General features: G+C 48.2%; 1 protein-coding gene across 1 annotated transcript; it reads left to right on the top strand.

Annotated features, from left to right (window-relative positions):
• The first annotated feature begins 2,924 nt into the window (after positions 1 to 2,924).
• Positions 2,925 to 23,159, top strand: oc90 (otoconin 90). Its single transcript, XM_056410512.1, has 15 exons — positions 2,925 to 3,062; positions 3,320 to 3,365; positions 3,968 to 4,063; positions 4,130 to 4,304; positions 4,490 to 4,590; positions 4,871 to 5,002; positions 6,842 to 7,096; positions 7,182 to 7,271; positions 7,721 to 8,326; positions 8,786 to 8,962; positions 20,743 to 20,838; positions 20,910 to 21,081; positions 21,364 to 21,470; positions 22,030 to 22,282; positions 22,366 to 23,159. The coding sequence occupies exons 2-15, from the start codon at positions 3,323 to 3,325 to the stop codon at positions 22,640 to 22,642; spliced, it is 2,580 nt and encodes an 859-aa protein (XP_056266487.1). The 5' UTR covers positions 2,925 to 3,062; positions 3,320 to 3,322; the 3' UTR covers positions 22,643 to 23,159.
• Positions 23,160 to 23,208: the final 49 nt, after the last annotated feature.

The raw sequence follows: 23,208 nt of genomic DNA, 5'->3' as shown, positions 1-23,208 counted from the left end.
GCGTCCTCGCTTCCTCATCTTTTAAATTGTATTTCCTCACACGGGCCACTAGAGGTCACCGCTCTACCACATCCACGTGGCTGTAAACGGAGAGTCTTCAAGATGTTTGATGTGATATGAAAGTCATAAGAGATGTATCGATCCAGTCAGCAGCCCATAGTGTCCTGTGGGCTGATTGGTGGAGGCTCGACCAATCAGAGAGAGGAGCAGTGGTCCCTCCACAGTGGGGAGGCTCTCCGGTGGGATGAGAGCAGCTCAGGTTCTCAGGCCCCTCCCCCCCACAGGAACAAAGGGCCGTGTGTTCGAGTCCCTCAACATGTGTGTCTGTTGCTCTTCTGGGTTTCTACACAACCGTCGACCCCAAGTGGTCCAACGATGACCCCGATGACCTCGTTGACCTCCTCTCCGCCCTCTGCAGGTCTCAAACAGAGATGCTTGACAAAGATGTGCACCAAGCTGTGACCCGAGAGCAACAAAGGGCCGTTCATCGTGCCGGGAAGGGGCCGACCCAACGGGGCCGACCCACCGGGACCGACTCAACGGGACCGACTCAACGGGACCGACCCACCGGGACCGACTCAACGGCTTCTGGAGCAAACGGAAGATTTTTGGTTTTGTTTTGTTCCTCAATCTGGAAAAATTTAGAATTGTTCAACGTGAAAGTTTTACAGCAACTTTTACGCCTCACGTCATATACATATATATATCTACATGTATACAGGACTGTCTCAGAAAATTAGAATATTGTGATAAAGTTCTTTATTTTCTGTAATGCAATTAAAAAAACAAAAATGTCATGCATTCTGGATTCATTACAAATCAACTGAAATATTGCAAGCCTTTTATTCTTTTAATATTGCTGATTATGGCTTACAGCTTAAGAAAACTCTAAAATCCTATCTCATAAAATTTTAATATTTCCTCAGACCAAGTAAAAAAAAAGATTTATAACAGCTGAGTGTTTGTCAAGGCTCAGGAAACCCTTGCAGGTGTTTCGAGTTAATTAGACAATTCAAGTGATTTGTTTAATACCCTACTAGTATACTTTTCATGATATTCTAATATTTAGAGATAGGATATTTGAGTTTTCTTAAGCTGTAAGCCATAATCAGCAATAAATCAGAATAAAAGGCTTGCAATATTTCAGTTGATTTGTAATGAATCCAGAATGCATGACATTTTTGTTTTTTTAATTGCATTACAGAAAATAAAGAACTTCATCACAATATTCTAATTTTCTGAGACAGTCCTGTATATACATATATATACATATATATATATATATGTATATATATATATATATATATATATATGTATATCTATATATATATGTATATATAAAGACATATATTAATATAAATCTAAATATTTAAATATATATATATGTTTATATATTTAAATAGTATATATATACGTTATCACTATAATCTCCAGCGTGATGTGAAGTTAGTTTTTAGAGGACTAAATATACAGAATCATGAAACTGAGGATTTATAAAACGTATTTAAAACATTTCAAATGAACATTTAAAACATTCTGGATTGAAAACTCTTTCAGTTTAATAAACCGTCTGATCGTCTCTCTCCGTCCTTTGAGGCGTTTCATGTGTGGAGATCATCTCTGTGAATGTAGATTATTAATATTACAGTTTTTCTCCATTGCTTTGGTTCAATTCTTGAAACAGAAATGACATTCTCAAAACAACTCGTGCAAACCTCCAAACCACTGGGCACTTGTTCACAACAGATTTGAATTTCTCATTCCTTTAATCAAATTGCAATTGTTTTAGAAACTCCTTGCAAATGACAAGTACAATTGCCTACAGCTTGCACACATTTCAAATGATTTAGCACATCTGTGAAACGGTTCGGTACAATTGCCTTCAGTTCGCCCAATCACCAATGGAATACATCTGGCTGGTCTAAACCGACTGTTGCTTCTCAGTCAAGTGGTTGTTCTCTGCAAAACATCTTGGCATCATTTCCTTGTGGACATCATCACCTGCACAATAGTTCACTCCACTGTCAAAATCATTCAGGCACATAATACCATGAAAAACATCATGGAACAATTACTGTAACAATTACTTAATTACTGTAATAATTTCCATGACAGTATAAGTGCAATACAGTGTGATGTGAAACCTTGTTGGCTCCTCTTGAATGAATCTTTGTTCTGTTTGATACACATATAGTATTCTGGAAAGAAAACATCTCCTACAGTAACCATTCAGTGTCAAAGGACTAAGCCAAGATTGAAATGTGCACATGAGGGATATTTCTATGGTCCACTGCCATACTGACAAAACATCTAAACATTCTGACCTGCAGTGTTTAAACAATGACGAAGGGACTTTTCATTTTGGGGGCACTGACTATTTGTATGAGAAAAGGAATTCGTTTTGACTGATGAGTCTGTTTTGGGAGAGATATGACCTTTTGCAGGTGTGCCAGTGTTTTGCTAAACCATCGAGGTTATTTTGACAAATGTATTTAAAGCTTTGAGAATTATCTTTTTTTCGAGAGAGAGATGAGCCACAGCAATCGAGAAGGAAGTTTTCATTTTGGGGGCACTGACTTTTTATGAGAAAATGATTTGGTTTTGAAGCTTGAGCTGTTTTGGGTGAGATGTGACCTTTTGAAGGGGATCTATGTCGTTGTGCTGAACCATAGAGGCTATTTTACCAAATGCACTCAGAGCTTTGAGAATGTCATTTCTGTTTCAAGAATTGAGCCAAAGCAATGGAGAAAAACTGTAATATAGTGTTAACGCGATGACATCACAACCTGTCCTCCCCACGGCTGCACCTGTCCACACAATGCCCCCGGAGGATCAGATAAGCGGCACAAAGACCACTCTGTGCCCCCCCCCTCCCCCCCTCTTTAAATACCTGCCCAGGAGCTGCTCCCCGTCAGCTGCTCAGTCCTCAGCCCGACTCACAGGTCTTTCTTCTGGGGGAACTGAAGCCTCTTCCTCCTCCTCCTCCTCTTCCTCTGCTGCCCGGGTTCTGGGAGCACACGCTGGTCTTCACTTCAGGGAGGAGACCCGACCCAGAACACACGGTAGGTTCCTCCTCCGGTTCCGTTGGGTAGAACTTCTGTAGAACTCTATCAATCAGGTGGAGCTCGGCTCTATGGAGAACTTTGAGGCCGTTGAGGTCCTGTTTGTCTCTCAGCACCTTCTGACTTCCTGTCTGGCTTCCTGTCTGGCTTCCTGTCTGGCTTCCTGTCTGGCTTCCTGTGGCCCAGTGAAGTACTTGTTATAGTGTTCAGACATTACTAGTCGAACCCTGAACCTGCAGCATCTTCTCCCTCTGCAGGTCATGTTGCTGATTTGGTTCTTCGTGTCGTCTGCTGCTCCAACCGGTGAGTTCCTGAAGAACCTACGGAGAACCTCTCTATAGAGAACCTCTCTACGGAGAACCTCTCCACAGAGAACATCTCTATGGAGAACCTCTCTATAGAGAACCTCTCTGCGGAGAACCTCTCTACAGAGAACCTCTCTACAGAGAACCTCTCTATAGAGAACCTCTCTACAGAGAACCTCTCTATAGAGAACCTCTCTACGGAGAACCTCTCTATAGAGAACCTCTCCACGGAGAACATCTCTATGGAGAACCTCTCTATAGAGAACCTCTCTATGGAGAACCTCTCTACAGAGAACCTCTCTATGGAGAACCTCTCTACAGAGAACCTCTCTATGGAGAACCTCTCTATGGAGAACCTCTCTACAGAGAACCTCTCTATGGAGAACCTCTCTACGGAGAACCTCTCTATGGAGAACCTCTCTACAGAGAACCTCTCTATGGAGAACCTCTACAGAGAACCTCTCTACGGAGAACCTCTCTACAGAGAACCTCTCTACAGAGAACCTCTCTACGGAGAACCTCTCTATGGAGAACCTCTCTCTAGAGAACCTGTGGAGCTGAAGTCGATGCCGGTGTTTCATGTCTTCATCTGTTCTTCAGTTTGCTCTTCCAGATCCGTCTTCTGCCCGGACCCGGATCCCATGACGGGTCACATGACGGGTCACATGACGGACCCCATGACGGACCCCATGACGGGTGAGGCGTCAGCGTGACTCCCGGTGCAGCTGATTGGATATTAACCCCCCCCCCCCCCCCCCCCAGCCTGCCTGGGCCTCCGCTTCACGTGGCTCAACTCGCTGATGGACAGCTGGCCCTCCCTGCTGACCTTTGCCCTCAGGCTGCGCTGTGCGTCGGGCCTCTGTCCCCGAGACCTGGAGGACTACGGCTGCTCCTGCAGATACGAGGCCGCCGGAGACGCCCTGGACCCCCTGGACACGTGAGGAGCACCTGGACCCGGAGCAGGGGCCCTGGGGTCCACGGAGACCCTGTGGATCATGCTCCTCCTCCATCTCCATCTCCATCTCCTCCTCCTCTTCCCTCCTCCTCCTCCTCCATCTCCTCCTCCTCCTCCTCTTCCATCCTCCTCCTCCTCCTCTTCCCTCCTCCTCCTCCTCCTCCCAGCTGCTGTGCGACTCACAGGAAGTGCTATCAGGACGCCGCCCCCTGCAGGAAGGAGCTGCTGCCCCTCCCCCACAGCTTCACCTGCTCCTCTGCCGGCTGTGGTGAGTTACGGTGAATAGTAACTCTCGTGATGGAGGAAGCATCTGAGCTCGCCTCGCTGGAGCAACCGTTAGCATAGCAACCGCTAAGTTACCGGCTAACGGCGGTGCTAACTTAACTATCATTGGAATGCTTATTATGGCTAGCGTAAAAAAAAGTCTACCAGAAAAACTTCCGCGAGGATTCACGGGGATCGGCTTGCTGCTGCTAGCCTTTGTGCTAAGCTAACCTGTGCTAAGCTAACCAGTAGCATGACTAACGGTTGTTCTCCTGGCCTCTGAGATGCGGGCGACGGGTGTCAGCGGACGCTCTGCGGCTGCGACGCGGCGGCCGTCGGCTGCTTGACGCGCAGCGCGTACAACGTGGCGCTGAGGGGCGTCGCCCAGTCGGCATGCTCCGCCTCCAACCGGACAGGTAAGCGCACCGCCACAGGCCGACTCACCTGCACGGGGCTTTCAGGTGCACTTTTAAAACCGCACGTAGAAATAAGATAATATTTTATATTTGTGGCTTCCATGAAATATAAAACAGCTTTAAGATGTTCTCAGCAGGTGAGAGACGACCGCATGAATCACTGATCATTCATGAGTGATCAATAATCACTGATCATTCATAAATTATCAATAATCACTGACAGATTAATAAATGATCAATAATCACTGACAGATTAATAAAATATGAAAAATCCCAAATTCATAATAAATGATGTAAAAATACAAATAGATCAAAATAATAATAAATGACAAATACATAAAAAACATAAAAAATAATTAATAGATTCAAATATTATCAAAATTCAGAAATATATATAAAAATGGTAAAAAATCACAAAAACATTCAAAAATTGAAAAACCACAAATTGATGGTAAAATTACATAAAATCAGATAGATAAAAAAAAAGATACAAAGTCACAAGTAGATAAAAAAGATGAAAAATCAATAGTAATTATCAGAAATATTGAAACATTTCAAAAAATTACAAATAAATAATTATTATTTTTAAATCACAAATTGATGTTAAGATGAAAATCACAAAATAAATATAAAAGTTGGCAAAAATCACAAATAGATAAAGTAAAAAAAAATACCAAAAGAAAATTCCTTTTAAAAATCATTAAAAAATCAATCAATCAATCAAAAATATATAAAAAATATGAAAACAAATTGAAAATAAATAGATCAAAACAATTTAAAAATCACAAATAAATCAAAAAGAGTTCAAAAATCGCGAATAAATAAAAAATAGAAGAAAATCAGAAATACATGTAAAGAATTTTGAAAAATCACAAATATAAAAAAATGATCAACAATCACAAATAGATTTAAAAAATGAAAAGAAAAAAAAAATTGTTACAAATCATAAATAGACACAAAAATACATATAAATATATATCACAAAGATTTAAAAAAAAGATGATTTTTTTGTTGTTGAAAAAACAAATAGATCCAAAAAAATTCAAAAATCTCAAATAAATAAAAAATTGCCAAAAATCATAACTACATGTAAATAAATTGGGGAAAATCACAAATATATAAAAATGATCAACAATCACAAATAGATCAAAAAGATGACAAATTAAAAAAATTAAAAATCTAAAATCTGAAATTGATATTAGGATGATATAAATCATAAATAAATAAAAAGATACAAAATTACAAATAGATACAAATTCTTGAAAATCACAATTAGATAAAAAAGATGGAAAAAAACAAAAAACAACGAATTGTGAAAAATCATGAATAGATAAGTAAAATTAAAAATTAAAAATTATCAAAAATTATCAAAAATCACACATACAGTAAAATCTTTTGAAAAATCACAAATAAATGTCAAATTATCTAAAGAATTATAAAAATATATAGAAAATCACAAATACATGTAGAAAATTGTGAACAATCACAAATTGATATTAAAATTATTTAAAATCACAAATAGATTTTAAAAAATCAAAAATCTCAATTTAAAGATCGGTAATTGATAAGAAAATGATCCAAAACCAGAAATACATCAAAATTATCCAAATTATAGAATAGATAACAATAAAATATTTCCCCCCAAAATAACAAAACACTTTGAAAAATCATTAATAAATCTCAAAATTATTAAAAAATCAGAAAGAAATACAAAATTATAAAAAATAAAAAAAATCACAAATTGATAACAAAATTATTTGATGTAAAAAAATAGATACAAATTATTACAAATTACAAATAAATATGTGTATTAATTAATGTTTATTTTGTGTTGTACAGGTTTGAACGAGGCCTGGAAGGAGGAAGCTCTCCGACAGGAAGAGAGGGAGACGACCCACAATCCCACAGCGGCTGGCCGGGATGAGCCAATCGGGAACCTTCTACCTCTCACGTCCTCTGCTGCAGATCCCAGGACTACAACACATCCCAGGACCACAACTGGTCCCAGGACTGCAACTGGTCCCAGGACTACAACACATCCCAGGACTACAACTCCCAGAGCGCCAGCTGGTCTAGAGGAGTCCTCTGAGGAAGGTGGCTAAACAATGTGTCCAGTCATTATGAATTATATCTTTTATTCAGTTATTATGAATTATAACAAATAACACCCATGGTTCAGCAAAACCACATATCCGCCCGTCTGAGAGAAACAGATCATCTGAAGATGAAGAAGATGAAGATGATGAAGATGATGAAGATGAGCAGCACGGTGAGTTGAAACTAAAGAAACTTCTTTTGTATCTCTGGATATTAAAAATACAAATTGATTCAGTTGATTTCATCAGTTTCAACATTTTATTTATTTTTATTTTTATCCGAACTATAACAAACTCAGATTCATGCAGACATGTCTAATAATGAGTCACTTTGGTTTGTTTATATCTGTTCACGCTTTTCATGATTCTACGTTGTTGTTTTTTAGTTTTTGGGTCTGGCTGCACTTCCTGTCGGTGTTTCACAATAAAAGCCTCTCTTACTCTCTGAGAGTGCAAAAAGTAAATGAAACAAATGTAATAGAAAAGTCAAATTATTAGTAAAAATTGAATTTTAAAAATAAGTAAAACAATATTTTTAAAAGTTTCATTATAAAAATAAAGTTGGTTAAAAATGTAAACATTCATATTTTAACCTCATCCAGTAACTTGTTTGTGAGCACAGCTTCTTCCAAAGGGCCCGGAACCAGAACCAGGGCGACCCGGAGACCCACAACAACAAGAACCTACCCAACAACAACAACAACAACAACAACAAGAACCCACCCAACAACGACAACAACTGACCCAACAACAACAACCAGAACTGACCCAACAACAACAACAACAACAACCCAACCAGCAAGAACCGACCCGGCAAGAACCCACCCAACAACAACAATAACAACCGACCCAACAACAACAACAACAACCGACCCAACAAGAACCCAACCATCAAGGACCGAACCAACAAGAACCGAACCGGCAAGAACCGACCCAACCAGAACCGACCCAACAAGAACCGAACCAACAAGAACCGACCCAACCAGAACCGACCCAACAAGAACCGAACCAACCAGAACCGACCCAACAAGAACCGAACCAACAAGAACCGACCCGACAAGAACCGACCCGACAAGAACCGAACCGACAAGAACCGACCCGACAAGAACCGACCCAACCAGAACCGACCCAACAAGAACCGACCCAACAAGAACTGAACCAGCAAGAACTGCGTCTCCCGGTTCTGGGGAGGAGGGCTTGGGACTCAGTGCTGCTCCGCTGAGCCGAGGTGAGCAGAACCAAAGGAGCACTAGCTGAAAGCACTGCGCCTTTAAGAGCGGGAGGAGGATACATTGGTTTAGCGCACTGCGCCTTTAAGAGCGGGAGGAGGATACATTGGTTTAGCGCGCTGCGCCTTTAAGAGCGGGAGGAGGATACATTGGTTTAGCGCGCTGCGCCTTTAAGAGCGGGAGGAGGATACATTGGTTTAGCGCGCTGCGCCTTTAAGAGCGGGAGGAGGATACATTGGTTTAGCGCGCTGCGCCTTTAAGAGCGGGAGGAGGATACATTGGTTTAGCGCGCTGCACCTTTAAGAGCGGGAAGAGGATACATTGGTTTAGCGCGCTGCGCCTTTAAGAGCGGGAGGAGGATACATTGGTTTAGCGCGCTGCGCCTTTAACTCCACGACTAGAATGTTATGTTTAATAGAACTTTATGTTTAATAGAACTTTATGTTTACTAACTCAAGAACTGGTTCCAGAGGCTCCGCCCTCTCCATCCACCTCAGTGTGGAGCGCCTCTCAGACGACACCCGGGGCACCAGTCACCTCCGTCAGGCTGAGGTCAGAGGTCAGCACCTCCTCCCCGGGTGAGGAGGAGGAGGAGGAGGAGACGGCAGACAGCTCGCAGGAGGAAGATGCAGATGGTTTGCAGTTACAATATTTACTTCAGCCACTAGAGGCTACTAAATAACACTAGAGGTCACTAGACGCCACTAGAGGCCACTAGAGGTCACTAGAGGTCACTAGACGTCTCTAGAGGTCACTAGAGGCCACAAGAGGTCACTAGAGGCCACAAGAGGTCACTAGACACCACTAGAGGTCACGAGAGGTCTCTAGAGGCTACTAAATAACACTAGAGGTCACTATTCAATTCAGTTTATTTGTATAGCCCAATTTCACAAATTACAAATTTGTCTCGGAGTGCTTTACAATCTGTACACATAGACATCCCTGCCCCAAAACCTCACATCGGACCAGGAAAAACTCCCAAATAACCCTTCAGGGGGAAAAAAAGGGAAGAAACCTGGAGGAGAGAACAGAGGAGGATCCCTCTCCAGGATGGACAGAACAATAGATGTAATGTGTACAGAAGGACAGATTAGAGTTAAAATACATTCAATGAATGTGACAGAGTGTATGAATAGTTCATAGTAGGCATATTCCACGATGGAGACCTCCACGATCCATCAGGCAGATGGCGGTGGGGAGGAGGAGTGGGCGGAGTCTCAACAGTGGGCGGAGTCTCAACAGGACAGTGGCGTAGTCAGGAGCAGGAACTCCACGACCCAGACCTCGATGATCCATCAGCAGATAGGATCTATGCCGTCTCATAGGGTCCGATGACCCCATGAGACGTGAAGTCAAAAGGACTCCGGGGAGAAAGCAGAGTTAGTAACGTGTGATTGAGAGATGAACATTCATCCTTAAGGAGAGAAAAAAGAGGAGATAGGTGCTCAGTGCATCCTAAACGTCCCCCGGCAGCTATAAGCCTATAGCAGCGTCTCAAGGGGCTGGACCAGGTGAACCTGATTCAGCCCTAACTATAAGCTCTGTCAAAGAGGAAGGTCTTCAGTCTACTCTTAAACGAGGTGACTGTGTCTGCCTCCCGGACTGAAATTGGAAGCTGGTTCCATAAAAGAGGAGCTTGATAACTAAAGGCTCTGGCTCCCATTCTACTTTTTAAGACTCTAGGAACTACAAGTAGTCCCGCATTTAGTGAGCGTAGCTCTCTAGTGGGGCAATATGGTACTACTAGCTCCTTAAGATATGATGGTGCATCACCAATCAAGGCTTTGTACGTTAAGAGAAGAATTTTAAAAGTGATTCTTGATTTTACGGGGAGCCAGTGCAGAGCAGCTAGTGCAGGAGTGATGTGATCTCTTTTCTTAGTTTTAGTGAGAACACGAGCTGCAGCATTCTGGATCAACTGGAGGGACCTAAGAGACTTATTAGAGCAGCCTGATAATAAGGAGTTGACCTAAGAGACTTATAGAGCAGCCTGATAATAAGGAGTTGCAGTAATCCAGTCTCGAAGTAACGAACGCGTGAACCAATTCTTTTTGAGACAAGATGTGCCTGATTTTTGAAATATTACGTAGATGAAAGAATGCAGTCCTTGAGATTTGCTTTACGTGGGAGTTAAAGGACAAGTCCCGATCAAAGATAACGCCAAGATTCTTTACAGTGGTGTTGGATGCCAGGGCAATGCCGTCTACAGAAACCACATCACCAGATAATTGATCTCTGAGGTGCTCAGGGCCGATTAAAATTACTTCGGTTTTGTCTGAGTTTAACACTAAGAAGTTGCAGGTCATCCATGTTTTTATGTCTTTAAGACATGCTTGAATTTTACCGAGTTGGTTGCTCTCCTCTGGTTTTATCGATAAATATAGTTGAGTATCATCTGCATAACAATGAAAGTTTATGGAGTATTTCCTGGCCACTAGAGGTCACTAGAGGTCTCTAGACGCCACTAGTGGCCACTAGAGGTCACTAGAGGTCTCTAGATGCCACTAGACACCACTAGAGGTCTCTAGACGCCACTAGACGCCACTAGAGGTCACTAGAGGTCTCTAGACGCCACTAGAGGCCACTAGAGGTCACTAGAGGTCTCTAGACGCCACTAGAGGTCACTAGACGCCACTAGACGCCACTAGAGGTCTCTAGAGGTCACTAGACGCCACTAGAGGCCACTAGAGGTCACTAGAGGTCTCTAGACGCCACTAGACACCACTAGAGGTCACTAGAGGTCTCTAGACGCCACTAGAGGTCACTAGAGGTCTCTAGACGCCACTAGAGGCCACTAGAGGTCACTAGAGGTCTCTAGACGCCACTAGACACCACTAGAGGTCACTAGACGCCATTAGACACCACTAGAGGTCACTAGACGCCACTAGAGGCCACTAGAGGTCTCTAGACACCACTAGACGCCACTAGACACCACTAGAGGTCACTAGACGCCACTAGAGGTCACTAGACGCCACTAGAGGTCACTAGAGGTCTCTAGACGCCACTAGAGGCCACTAGAGGTCACTAGACACCACTAGAGGTCACTAGAGGTCTCTAGATGCCACTAGAGGCCACTAGAGGTCTCTAGACGCCACTAGAGGCCACTAGAGGTCACTAGAGGTCTCTAGACGCCACTAGACACCACTAGAGGTCACTAGAGGTCACTAGATGCCACTAGACACCACTAGAGGTCACTAGACGCCACTAGAGGCCACTAGAGGTCTCTAGACGCCACTAGACGCCACTAGACACCACTAGAGGTCACTAGAGTTCTCTAGACACCACTAGAGGCCACTAGAGACCACTAGATGTCTCTAGACACCACTAGAGGCCACTAGAGGTCACTAGAGGTCTCTAGACGCCACTAGAGGCCACTAGAGGTCTCTAGACGCCACTAGAGGCCACTAGAGGCCACTAGAGGTCACTAGAGGTCTCTAGACGCCACTAGACGCCACTAGAGGTCTCTAGACGCCACTAGACGCCACTAGAGGTCACTAGACGCCACTAGACGCCACTAGAGGTCACTAGAGGTCTCTAGACACCACTAGACGCCACTAGACGCCACTAGACACCACTAGAGGTCACTAGACGCCACTAGAGGTCTCTAGAGGTCACTAGAGGCCACTAGAGGTCTCTAGAGGTCACTAGACACCACTAGAGGCCACTAGAGGTCACTAGAGGTCTCTAGACGCCACTAGAGGTCTCTAGACGCCACTAGACGCCACTAGACACCACTAGAGGTCACTAGACGCAACTAGAGGTCACTAGAGGTCTCTAGACGCCACTAGAGGTCTCTAGACGCCACTAGAGGTCACTAGACGCCACTAGAGGTCACTAGAGGTCTCTAGACGCCACTAGACACCACTAGAGGTCACTAGACGCCACTAGAGGTCACTAGACGCCACTAGAGGTCACTAGAGGTGTCTAGACGCCACTAGAGATCACTAGAGGTCTCTAGACACCACTAGAGGCCACTAGAGGTCACTAGAGGTCTCTAGACGCCACTAGACACCACTAGAGGTCACTAGACGCCACTAGAGGTCTCTAGACGCCACTAGAGGTCACTAGACGCCACTAGACGCCACTAGAGGTCACTAGAGGTCTCTAGACGCCACTAGAGGTCTCTAGACGCCACTAGAGGTCTCTAGACACCACTAGACGCCACTAGAGGTCACTAGACGCCACTAGAGGTCACTAGAGGTCTCTAGACGCCACTAGACACCACTAGAGGTCTCTAGACGCCACTAGAGGTCACTAGACGCCAATAGAGGTCACTAGAGGTCTCTAGACACCACTAGAGGCCACTAGAGGTCACTAGAGGTCTCTAGACGCCACTAGAGGCCACTAGAGGTCACTAGAGGTCACTAGACGCCACTAGACACCACTAGAGGTCACTAGACGCCACTAGAGGTCTCTAGATGCCACTAGAGGCCACTAGAGGTCACTAGACGCCACTAGAGGTCACTAGAGGTCTCTAGACGCCACTAGACACCACTAGAGGTCACTAGACACCAATAGAGGTCACTAGACGCCACTAGAGGTCACTAGAGGTCTCTAGACGCCACTAGAGGTCTCTAGACACCACTAGAGGTCACTAGACGCCACTAGAGGTCACTAGAGGTCTCTAGACGCCACTAGACACCACTAGAGGTCACTAGACACCACTAGAGGTCACTAGACGCCACTAGAGGTCACTAGAGGTCTCTAGACGCCACTAGACGCCACTAGACACCACTAGACGTCACTAGACGCCACTAGAGGTTACTAGAGGTCTCTAGACGCCACTAGACACCACTAGAGGTCACTAGACACCACTAGAGGTCACTAGACGCCACTAGAGGTCAGTAGAGGTCTCTAGACGCCACTAGACGCCACTAGACACCACTAGAGGTCACTAGACGCCACTAGAGGTCACTAGAGGTCTCTAGACGCCACTAGAGGCCACTAGAGGTCACTAGACGCCACTAGAGGTCACTAGACGCCACTAGAGGTCACTTGAGGTCTCTAGACGCCACTAGACACCACTAGAGGTCACTAGAGGTCTCTAGACGCCACTAGACGCCACTAGAGGTCACTAGAGGTCTCTAGACGCCACTAGAGGCCACTAGAGGTCACTAGAGGTCTCTAGACGCCACTAGAGGCCACTAGACACCACTAGAGGCCACTAGAGGTCACTAGAGGTCTCTAGACGCCACTAGACGCCACTAGAGGCCACTAGAGGTCTCTAGACGCCACTAGACACCACTAGAGGTCTCTAGACACCACTAGAGGCCACTAGAGGTCACTAGAGGTCTCTAGACGCCACTAGAGGCCACTAGAGGTCACTAGAGGTCTCTAGACGCCACTAGAGGCCACTAGAGGTCTCTAGACACCACTAGAGGTCACTAGAAGCTACTAGAGGTCACTAGAGGTCTCTAGACGCCACTAGAGGCCACTAGAGGTCACTAGAGGTCTCTAGACGCCACTAGAGGTCACTAGAGGTCACTAGAGGTCTCTAGACGCCACTAGAGGTCTCTAGACGCCACTAGAGGCCACTAGAGGTCACTAGAGGTCTCTAGACGCCACTAGAGGCCACTAGAGGCCACTAGAGGCCACTAGAGGTCACTAGAGGTCTCTAGACGCCACTAGAGGCCACTAGAGGTCACAAGAGGTCTCTAGACGCCACTAGACACCACTAGAGGTCACTAGACGCCACTAGAGGTCACTAGACGCCACTAGAGGTCACTAGAGGTCTCTAGACGCCACTAGAGGCCACTAGAGGTCACTAGAGGTCTCTAGACGCCACTAGAGGTCACTAGAGGTCTCTAGACGCCACTAGACACCACTAGAGGTCACTAGAGGTCTCTAGACGCCACTAGAGGTCTCTAGACGCCACTAGAGGCCACTAGAGGTCACTAGAGGTCTCTAGAGGTCACTAGACGCCACTAGACACCACTAGAGGTCACTAGAGGAAACGCCACTAGAGGTCACTAGAGGTCACTAGGGTCACTAGAGCCACTAGACACCACTAGCCACTAGAGGCCACTAGAGGTCACTAGGTCTCACTAGAGGTCACTAGACACCACTAGACGCCACTAGAGGTCTCTAGACGCCACTAGACGTCACTAGATGTCACTAGAGGTCACTAGATGTCACTAGAGGACACTAGAGGTCACTAGAGGACACTAGAGGTCACTAGATGACTCGAGGTCACTAGAGGTCACTAGAGGAAACTAGAGGACACTAGATGTCACTAGAGGTCACTAGACGTCACTAGAGGTCACTAGAGGTCACTAGATGTCACTAGAGGTCACTAGAGGTCACTAGAGGTCACTAGAGGACACTAGATGACACTAGAGGTCACTAGACGCCACTAGGGTCACTAGAGGTCTAGACACCACTAGAGGTCACTAGACACTAGACGCCACTAGAGGTCACTAGACACCACTAGAGGTCACTAGACGCCACTAGACACCACTAGAGGTCACTAGACACCACTAGACACCACTAGAGGCCACTAGAGGTCTCTAGACGCCACTAGACGCCACTAGACGCCACTAGAGGTCTCTAGGCGCCACTAGAGGCCACTAGAGGCCACTAGAGGTCACTAGACACCACTAGACACCACTAGAGGCCACTAGAGGTCTCTAGACGCCACTAGACGCCACTAGACACCACTAGAGGTCACTAGACGCCACTAGACGCCACTAGAGGTCACTAGACGCCACTAGATGCCACTAGAGGCCACTAGAGGTCACTAGAGGTCTCTAGACGCCACTAGAGGCCACTAGAGGTCACTAGAGGTCTCTAGATGCCACTAGACGCCACTAGAGGTCACTAGAGGTCTCTAGACGCCACTAGAGGCTACTAGACGCCACTAGACACCACTAGAGGTCACTAGACGCCACTAGACGCCACTAGAGGCCACTAGAGGTCTCTAGACGCCACTAGAGGTCACTAGAGGTCTCTAGACGCCACTAGAGGCCACTAGAGGTCACTAGACGCCACTAGAGGTCACTAGACGCCACTAGAGGTCACTAGAGGCCACTAGAGGTCTCTAGACGCCACTAGAGGCCACTAGAGCCACTAGAGGTCACTAGACGGTCACTAGACGCCACTAGACACACTAGAGGTCTCTAGACGCCACTAGACGCCACTAGAGGTCACTAGAGGTCTCTAGACGCCACTAGAGGCCACTAGAGGTCACTAGAGGTCTCTAGACGCCACTAGAGGCCACTAGAGGTCACTAGACGCCACTAGACACCACTAGAGGTCACTAGACGCCACTAGAGGCCACTAGAGGTCTCTAGACGCCACTAGAGGACACTAGAGGACACTAGAGGTCACTAGAGGTCACTAGAGGACACTAGAGGTCACTAGAGGTCACTAGAGGACACTAGAGGACACTAGATGTCACTAGAGGTCACTAGAGGTCACTAGAGGTCACTAGAGGTCACTAGAGGTCACTAGAGGACACCACTAGAGGTCACTAGAGGCCACTAGATGTCACTAGAGGTCACTAGACGTCACTAGAGGTCACTAGAGGTCACTAGAGGACACTAGAGGTCACTAGAGGTCACTAGAGGACACTAGAGGTCACTAGATGTCACTAGAGGTCACTAGAGGTCACTAGAGGTCACTAGATGTCACTAGAGGTAGACACCACTGAGGTCACTAGACGCCACTAGAGGTCACTAGAGGTCACTAGAGGTCTCTAGACGCCACTAGAGGTCACTAGGGCCACTAGAGGCCACTAGAGGTCACTAGAGCCACTAGGCCACTAGACGCCACTAGAGGTCACTAGAGGTCACTAGAGGTCACTAGACGCCACTAGAGGCCACTAGAGGTCACTAGACGCCACTAGAGGTCACTAGAGGTCTCTAGACGCCACTAGAGGCCACTAGAGGCCACTAGAGGTCTCTAGACGCCACTAGACACCACTAGAGGCCACTAGAGGTCACTAGAGGTCTCTAGACGCCACTAGAGGTCACTAGACGCCACTAGAGGTCACTAGAGGTCACTAGACGCCACTAGAGGTCACTAGACGCCACTAGAGGTCACTAGAGGTCTCTAGACGCCACTAGAGGTCACTAGAGGTCACTAGAGGTCACTAGACGCCACTAGAGGTCACTAGAGGTCTCTAGACGCCACTAGACACCACTAGAGGTCACTAGACGCCACTAGAGGTCACTAGACGCCACTAGAGGTCACTAGAGGTCACTAGACGCCACTAGAGGTCACTAGAGGTCTCTAGACGCCACTAGAGGCCACTAGAGGTCACTAGAGGTCACTAGACGCCACTAGAGGTCACTAGAGGTCACTAGACGCCACTAGAGCCACTAGAGAGGTCACTAGAGGTCTCTAGACGCCACTAGAGGCCACTAGAGGTCACTAGACGCCACTAGAGGTCACTAGAGGTCTCTAGACGCCACTAGAGGTCTCTAGACGCCACTAGAGGTCACTAGACGCCACTAGAGGCCACTAGAGGTCACTAGACGCCACTAGAGGTCACTAGAGGTCTCTAGACGCCACTAGACACCACTAGAGGTCACTAGACGTCACTAGAGGTCACTAGAGGTCACTAGAGGACACTAGATGTCACTAGAGGTCACTAGATGTCACTAGAGGTCACTAGAGGTCACTAGAGGTCACTAGACGCCACTAGACGCCACTAGAGGTCACTAGAGGTCTAGACGCCACTAGAGGCCACTAGGGTCTCTAGACGCCACTAGACACCACTAGAGGTCACTAGACGCCACTAGAGGTCACTAGACGCCACTAGAGGCCACTAGAGGTCACTAGACGCCACTAGAGGTCACTAGAGGTCTCTAGACGCCACTAGACACCACTAGAGGTCACTAGACACCACTAGAGGTCACTAGACGCCACTAGAGGTCACTAGAGGTCTCTAGACGCCACTAGAGGCCACTAGAGGCCACTAGAGGTCACCACTAGACGCCACTAGAGGTCACTAGAGGTCTCTAGACGCCACTAGACACCACTAGAGGTCACTAGAGGCCACTAGAGGTCAGTAGACGCCACTAGAGGTCACTAGAGGTCTCTAGACGCCACTAGACGCCACTAGACACCACTAGAGGTCACTAGACGCCACTAGAGGTTACTAGAGGTCTCTAGACGCCACTAGATGCCACAAGACACCACTAGAGGTCACTAGACGCCACTAGAGGCCACTAGAGGTCTCTAGACGCCACTAGACGCCACTAGAGGCCACTAGAGGTCACTAGAGGTCTCTAGACGCCACTAGATGCCACTAGAGGTCACTAGACGCCACTAGAGGTCACTAGAGGTCTCTAGACGCCACTAGACGCCACTAGAGGTCACTAGAGGTCTCTAGACGCCACTAGAGGTCACTAGAGGTCACTAGACGTCACTAGAGGTCACTAGAGGTCACTAGACGCCACTAGACTAGAGGTCACTAGAGGTCTCTAGACGCCACTAGACGCCACTAGAGGTCACTAGACACTAGAGGTCTCTAGACGCCACTAGAGGTCACCACTAGAGGTCACCACTAGAGGTCACTAGACGCCACTAGAGGCCACTAGAGGTCACTAGAGGTCTCTAGACGCCACTAGAGCCACTAGGGCCACTAGAGGTCCTAGACCACTAGAGGTCACTAGAGGTCACTAGAGGTCACTAGAGGTCACTAGAGGTCACTAGAGGTCACTAGAGGTCACTAGAGGTCACTAGATGTCACTAGAGGTCACTAGAGGTCACTAGAGGTCACTAGATGTCACTAGAGGACACTAGAGGTCACTAGATGCCACTAGACACCACTAGAGGTCACTAGACCCCACTAGAGGTCACTAGACGCACTAGAGGCCACTAGAGGTCACTAGAGGTCACTAGACGTCACTAGAGGTCACTAGAGGCCACTAGAGGTCACTAGAAGCCACTAGAGGCCACTAGACACCACTAGAGGTCTCTAGACGCCACTAGAGGCCACTAGAGGTCACTAGAGGTCACTAGACGCCACTAGACACCACTAGAGGTCACTAGACGCCACTAGACACCACTAGAGGACACTAGATGTCACTAGAGGTCACTAGACGTCACTAGAGGTCACTAGAGGAAACTAGAGGACACTGGATGTCACTAGAGGTCACTAGACGCCACTAGACGCCACTAGACACCACTAGAGGTCACTAGACACCACTAGACGCCACTAGAGGTCTCTAGACGCCACTAGACGCCACTAGAGGTCACTAGACGCCACTAGATGCCACTAGAGGTCACTAGAGGTCTCTAGACGCCACTAGAGGCCACTAGAGGTCACTAGAGGTCTCTAGACGCCACTAGACACCACTAGAGGTCACTAGACGCCACTAGAGGTCACTAGAGGTCTCTAGATGCCACTAGAGGTCACTAGAGGTCACTAGAGGTCTCTAGACGCCACTAGACACCACTAGAGGTCACTAGAGGTCTCTAGACGCCACTAGACACCACTAGAGGCCACTAGAGGTCACTAGACGCCACTAGACAACACTAGACACCACTAGAGGCCACTAGAGGTCTCTAGACGCCACTAGACGCCACTAGAGGCCACTAGAAGTCACTAGACGCCACTAGAGGCCACTAGAGGTCACTAGACACCACTAGACGCCACTAGAGGCCACTAGAGGTCTCTAGATGCCACTAGATGCCACTAGACACCACTAGAGGTCACTAGACGCCACTAGACGCCACTAGAGGTCACAAGAGGTCTCTAGATGCCACTAGAGGCCACTAGAGGTCACTAGAGGTCTCTAGACGCTACTAGACGCCACTAGAGGCCACTAGAGGTCTCTAGATGCCACTAGACGCCACTAGACACCACTAGAGGTCACTAGACGCCACTAGAGGTCACTAGAGGTCTCTAGACGCCACTAGAGGCCACTAGAGGTCACTAGAGGTCTCTAGACGCCACTAGAGGTCACTAGACGCCACTAGAGGCCACTAGACGCCACTAGACACCACTAGAGGTCACTAGACGCCACTAGAGGCCACTAGAGGTCTCTAGAGGTCACTAGACGCCACTAGAGGCCACTAGAGGTCTCTAGACGCCACTAGACGCCACTAGAGGTCACTAGAGGTCTCTAGACGCCACTAGAGGTCTCTAGACGCCACTAGACGCCACTAGAGGTCTCTAGACGCCACTAGACACCACTAGAGGTCACTAGACGCCACTAGACACCACTAGAGGCCACTAGAGGTCTCTAGACGCCACTAGACACCACTAGAGGCCACTAGAGGTCTCTAGACGCCACTAGAGGCCACTAGAGGTCACTAGACGCCACTAGAGGTCACTAGAGGTCACTAGAGGTCACTAGACGCCACTAGAGGTCACTAGAGGTCACTAGACGCCACTAGAGGTCACTAGAGGTCTCTAGACGCCACTAGAGGTCACTAGACGCCACTAGACGCCACTAGAGGCCACTAGAGGTCACTAGACGCCACTAGAGGCCACTAGAGGTCTCTAGACGCCACTAGAGGTCACTAGACGCCACTAGACGTCACTAGAGGCCACTAGACGCCACTAGAGGTCACTAGAGTTCTCAAGATCCCACTAGACGCCACTAGAGGTCACTAGAGGTCACTAGACGCCACTAGAGGCCACTAGACGCCACTAGACACCACTAGAGGTCTCTAGACGCCACTAGACACCACTAGAGGTCACTAGACACCACTAGACGCCACTAGAGGTCTCTAGACGCCACTAGAGGTCACTACAGGTCTCTAGACGCCACTAGAGGCTACTAGACGCCACTAGACACCACTAGAGGTCACTAGACGCCACTAGAGGCCACTAGACGCCACTAGACACCACTAGAGGTCTCTAGACGCCACTAGACACCACTAGAGGTCACTAGACACCACTAGAGGCCACTAGAGGTCACTAGAGGCCACTAGAGGTCTCTAGACGCCACTAGACCCCACTAGAGGTCACTAGAGGTCTCTAGACGCCACTAGAGGACACTAGAGGTCACTAGAGGTCTCTAGCCGCCACTAGAGGACACTAGAGGTCACTAGAGGTCTCTAGCCGCCACTAGACGCCACTAGAGGTCTCTAGACGCCACTAGAGGCCACTAGAGGTCACTAGAGGTCTCTAGACGCCACTAGACACCACTAGAGGTCACTAGACGCCACTAGAGGCCACTAGAGGTCACTAGACGCCACTAGACACCACTAGAGGCCACTAGAGGTCTCTAGACGCCACTAGAGGCCACTAGAGGTCTCTAGATGCCACTAGAGGTCACTAGACGCCACTAGAGGTCTCTAGACGCCACTAGACACCACTAGAGGTCACTAGACGCCACTAGAGGTCACTAGAGGTCACTAGAGGTCTCTAGACACCACTAGAGGTCACTAGAGGTCTCTAGACGCCACTAGAGGCCACTAGACGCCACTAGAGGTCCCTCAACTCGCTGTCCCTTCTCAGGCTGGGCGGCGGCCCAGAAGAGGGCGGTGCCGTCCTTCGCCTGGTCGCTGCTGGAGTCCGCCGGGCTGACCGACGTCCATCCGCCGGCCGGCGAAGGTAAGCCGGGGGACCGGGTCGGGTTTCAGTCGCAGGTGGTTGGAGCGTGAGTCAACCTGCGCCCCCTACAGGCTGCAGCCGGCCCTTCACCCAGTACGGCGCCGACGGGCGCGCCCGGCGAGAGCTGCCGGCGCTCGGCGAGATGCTGCGCTGCCTGACGGGCCGCTGCCCCCACGAGTACGAGATGTACGGCTGCTACTGCGGACAGGAGGGCGGGGGCCGGCCCCGGGACCGGATGGACAGGTCAGGGGCCTTTAGGGAAGACTGCATTCAGAGGAGGGGCGCCCTCTGGTGGTGAGGCGGAAGACAGCAACGACAAGGATGAGACGCAGAGCTGAGACCGCGGGCTCACGGGGACCTGGTCTGACCCGGTCTGACGTGGTCTCACCTGGTCTGACGTGGTCTGACGTGGTCTCACCTGGTCTGACGTGGTCTGACGTGGTCTCACCTGGTCTGACGTGGTCTGACGTGGTCTCACCTGGTCTGACGTGGTCTGACGTGGTCTCACCTGGTCTGGTTCCTCAGGTGCTGCTTCTCCCACCGGTGCTGCGGGGAGCGGCTCGGCCTGCTGGGCTGCCGCTCCGACAGGAAGCTCCGCGCTCGTGTTTCCTGTGAGGCCGGGAAGCCGCGCTGTGAGTTATTTTATTACATCTGTTATATTTACTGTTCATATTTTTATGTTATTTCTGGTAAATGCATGACTGAGTTTTAGCTATCTTATATTCTTATTCTTATTTATAGTTTTTTGTGTGTAAATGTTTGATTTTATAATCTCAGATAATTATTATTATTATTTGTAGTTCATTTATTTTGACAAATTTACAACTTTGAACTCGGAAAATTCTATTTTCTTTCTCTCAATGTAATCACCTGCTGTAAATAAATAAAATAAATAAATAAAATTTTTAATTAAATTTGAAAAACACAAATTAAAAATTACAAATAAAATAAAAAAGTGTAATTTTTAAAGTTTTTAAATAAATGAAATAAATTAAATTTTAAAAATGAAATGAATTTTTAAAAAATATATTAAAAAAAAAAATACATTTAATTAATTAAACATCACGACTTCATCGTCGGCTCCAGCGCCCCGCAACCCTAATGAGGATGAAGCGGTATTGATAATGGATGGATGGATGACTTCATCGTAAATATGTTATAACTACATGTCGTCATGACGACTGATTCCAGGTCAGGGCGTCAGTGTGTGCGACAGGCTGCAGTGTGTGTGTGACAAAGCCACCGCGGAGTGTCTGGCGGCGGCTCGCTTCAACCACAGCCTGTCGGCGCAGCAGTGTCGGGGCCCCGCCCCCCCCTGCCGGCGGGCCAGCCGGCCCCCCAAGCCACAGCTTTCCCCCCAGTCCAGCGAGGAGAGCGAGGAGGCGCCGGGAGGGAGCGCTGAGCAGTCCACCAACACGCCGCCAACCCGGGGACGCCAACACGGGTGAGGAGGCGCTAACGAGAGCAGCTGTGCAGCCGGTCACCTCCTCCTGAGAACTAAGAACAGCAAACACCTCTCTGTTGCAGGGAGGAGAGCTCCGAGGAGTCCCAGAGGCCTCCTGCTCCTCCTTCCAGGGAGGAGAGCTCTGAGGAGTCCCAGAGGCCTCCTGCTCCTCCTCCTGCTCCTCCCTCCAGGGAGGAGAGCTCCGAGGAGTCCCAGAGGCCTCCTGCTCCTCCCTCCAGGGAGGAGAGCTCTGAGGAGTCCCAGAGGCCTCCTGCTCCTCCTCCTGCTCCTCCTCCAGGAGGAGAGCTCCGAGGAGTCCCAGAGGCCTCCTGCTCCTCCCTCCAGGGAGGAGAGCTCTGAGGAGTCCCAGAGGCCTCCTGCTCCTCCTCCTGCTCCTCCCTCCAGGGAGGAGAGCTCCGAGGAGTCCCAGAGGCCTCCTGCTCCTCCCTCCAGGGAGGAGAGCTCTGAGGAGTCCCAGAGGCCTCCTGCTCCTCCGCTCCTCCCTCCAGGGAGGAGAGCTCCGAGGAGTCCCAGAGGCCTCCTGCTCCTCCCTCCAGGGAGGAGAGCTCTGAGGAGAAGTCAAAGAGTCCTCCAGCTGGATCCTCTGCTCCTCCTGCTCTTCCTCCTTCTCCACCTCCTCCCTCTAGTGAGGAGAGCAGAGACCTGCCGACACTCGGTGGGATTCAAACCCACAACCACAGGCCGAGTGCAGGGACACCAGGAGGTACCGGGGAGGAGGAGGAGGAGGAAGAGGAGGAAGAGGAAGAAGAGGAGGAGTGAAACTAGAAGTGAATGCTTTGCTCTTCAAAAAGCAGCTCTGGGGAATATTGGTTCAGAGATTATTTTAAATCAATAAAAGTTGTAGTTAAAAAATATAATAAAATGTTTGAGTTTTTTTTCATCCGAAAGAACAAAAAGATCATTTT

Source organism: Pseudoliparis swirei, unplaced genomic scaffold (assembly GCF_029220125.1).
Source record: "Pseudoliparis swirei isolate HS2019 ecotype Mariana Trench unplaced genomic scaffold, NWPU_hadal_v1 hadal_25, whole genome shotgun sequence".
Taxonomy (NCBI): Eukaryota; Metazoa; Chordata; class Actinopteri; order Perciformes; family Liparidae; genus Pseudoliparis; species Pseudoliparis swirei.
Note: the sequence above shows the minus strand (reverse complement) of the source record. Positions and strands in the feature narration are given on the sequence as shown.

Coding starts and splice junctions, on each gene's coding strand:
- oc90 (XM_056410512.1), top strand. CDS start 3,323: ATGTTGCTGATTTGGTTCTTCGTGTCGTCTGCTGCTCCAACCG. Junction 21,082..21,363: donor CCCCGGGACCGGATGGACAG/GTCAGGGGCCTT, acceptor CTGGTTCCTCAG/GTGCTGCTTCTCCCACCGGT. Junction 21,471..22,029: donor TGAGGCCGGGAAGCCGCGCT/GTGAGTTATTTT, acceptor GACTGATTCCAG/GTCAGGGCGTCAGTGTGTGC.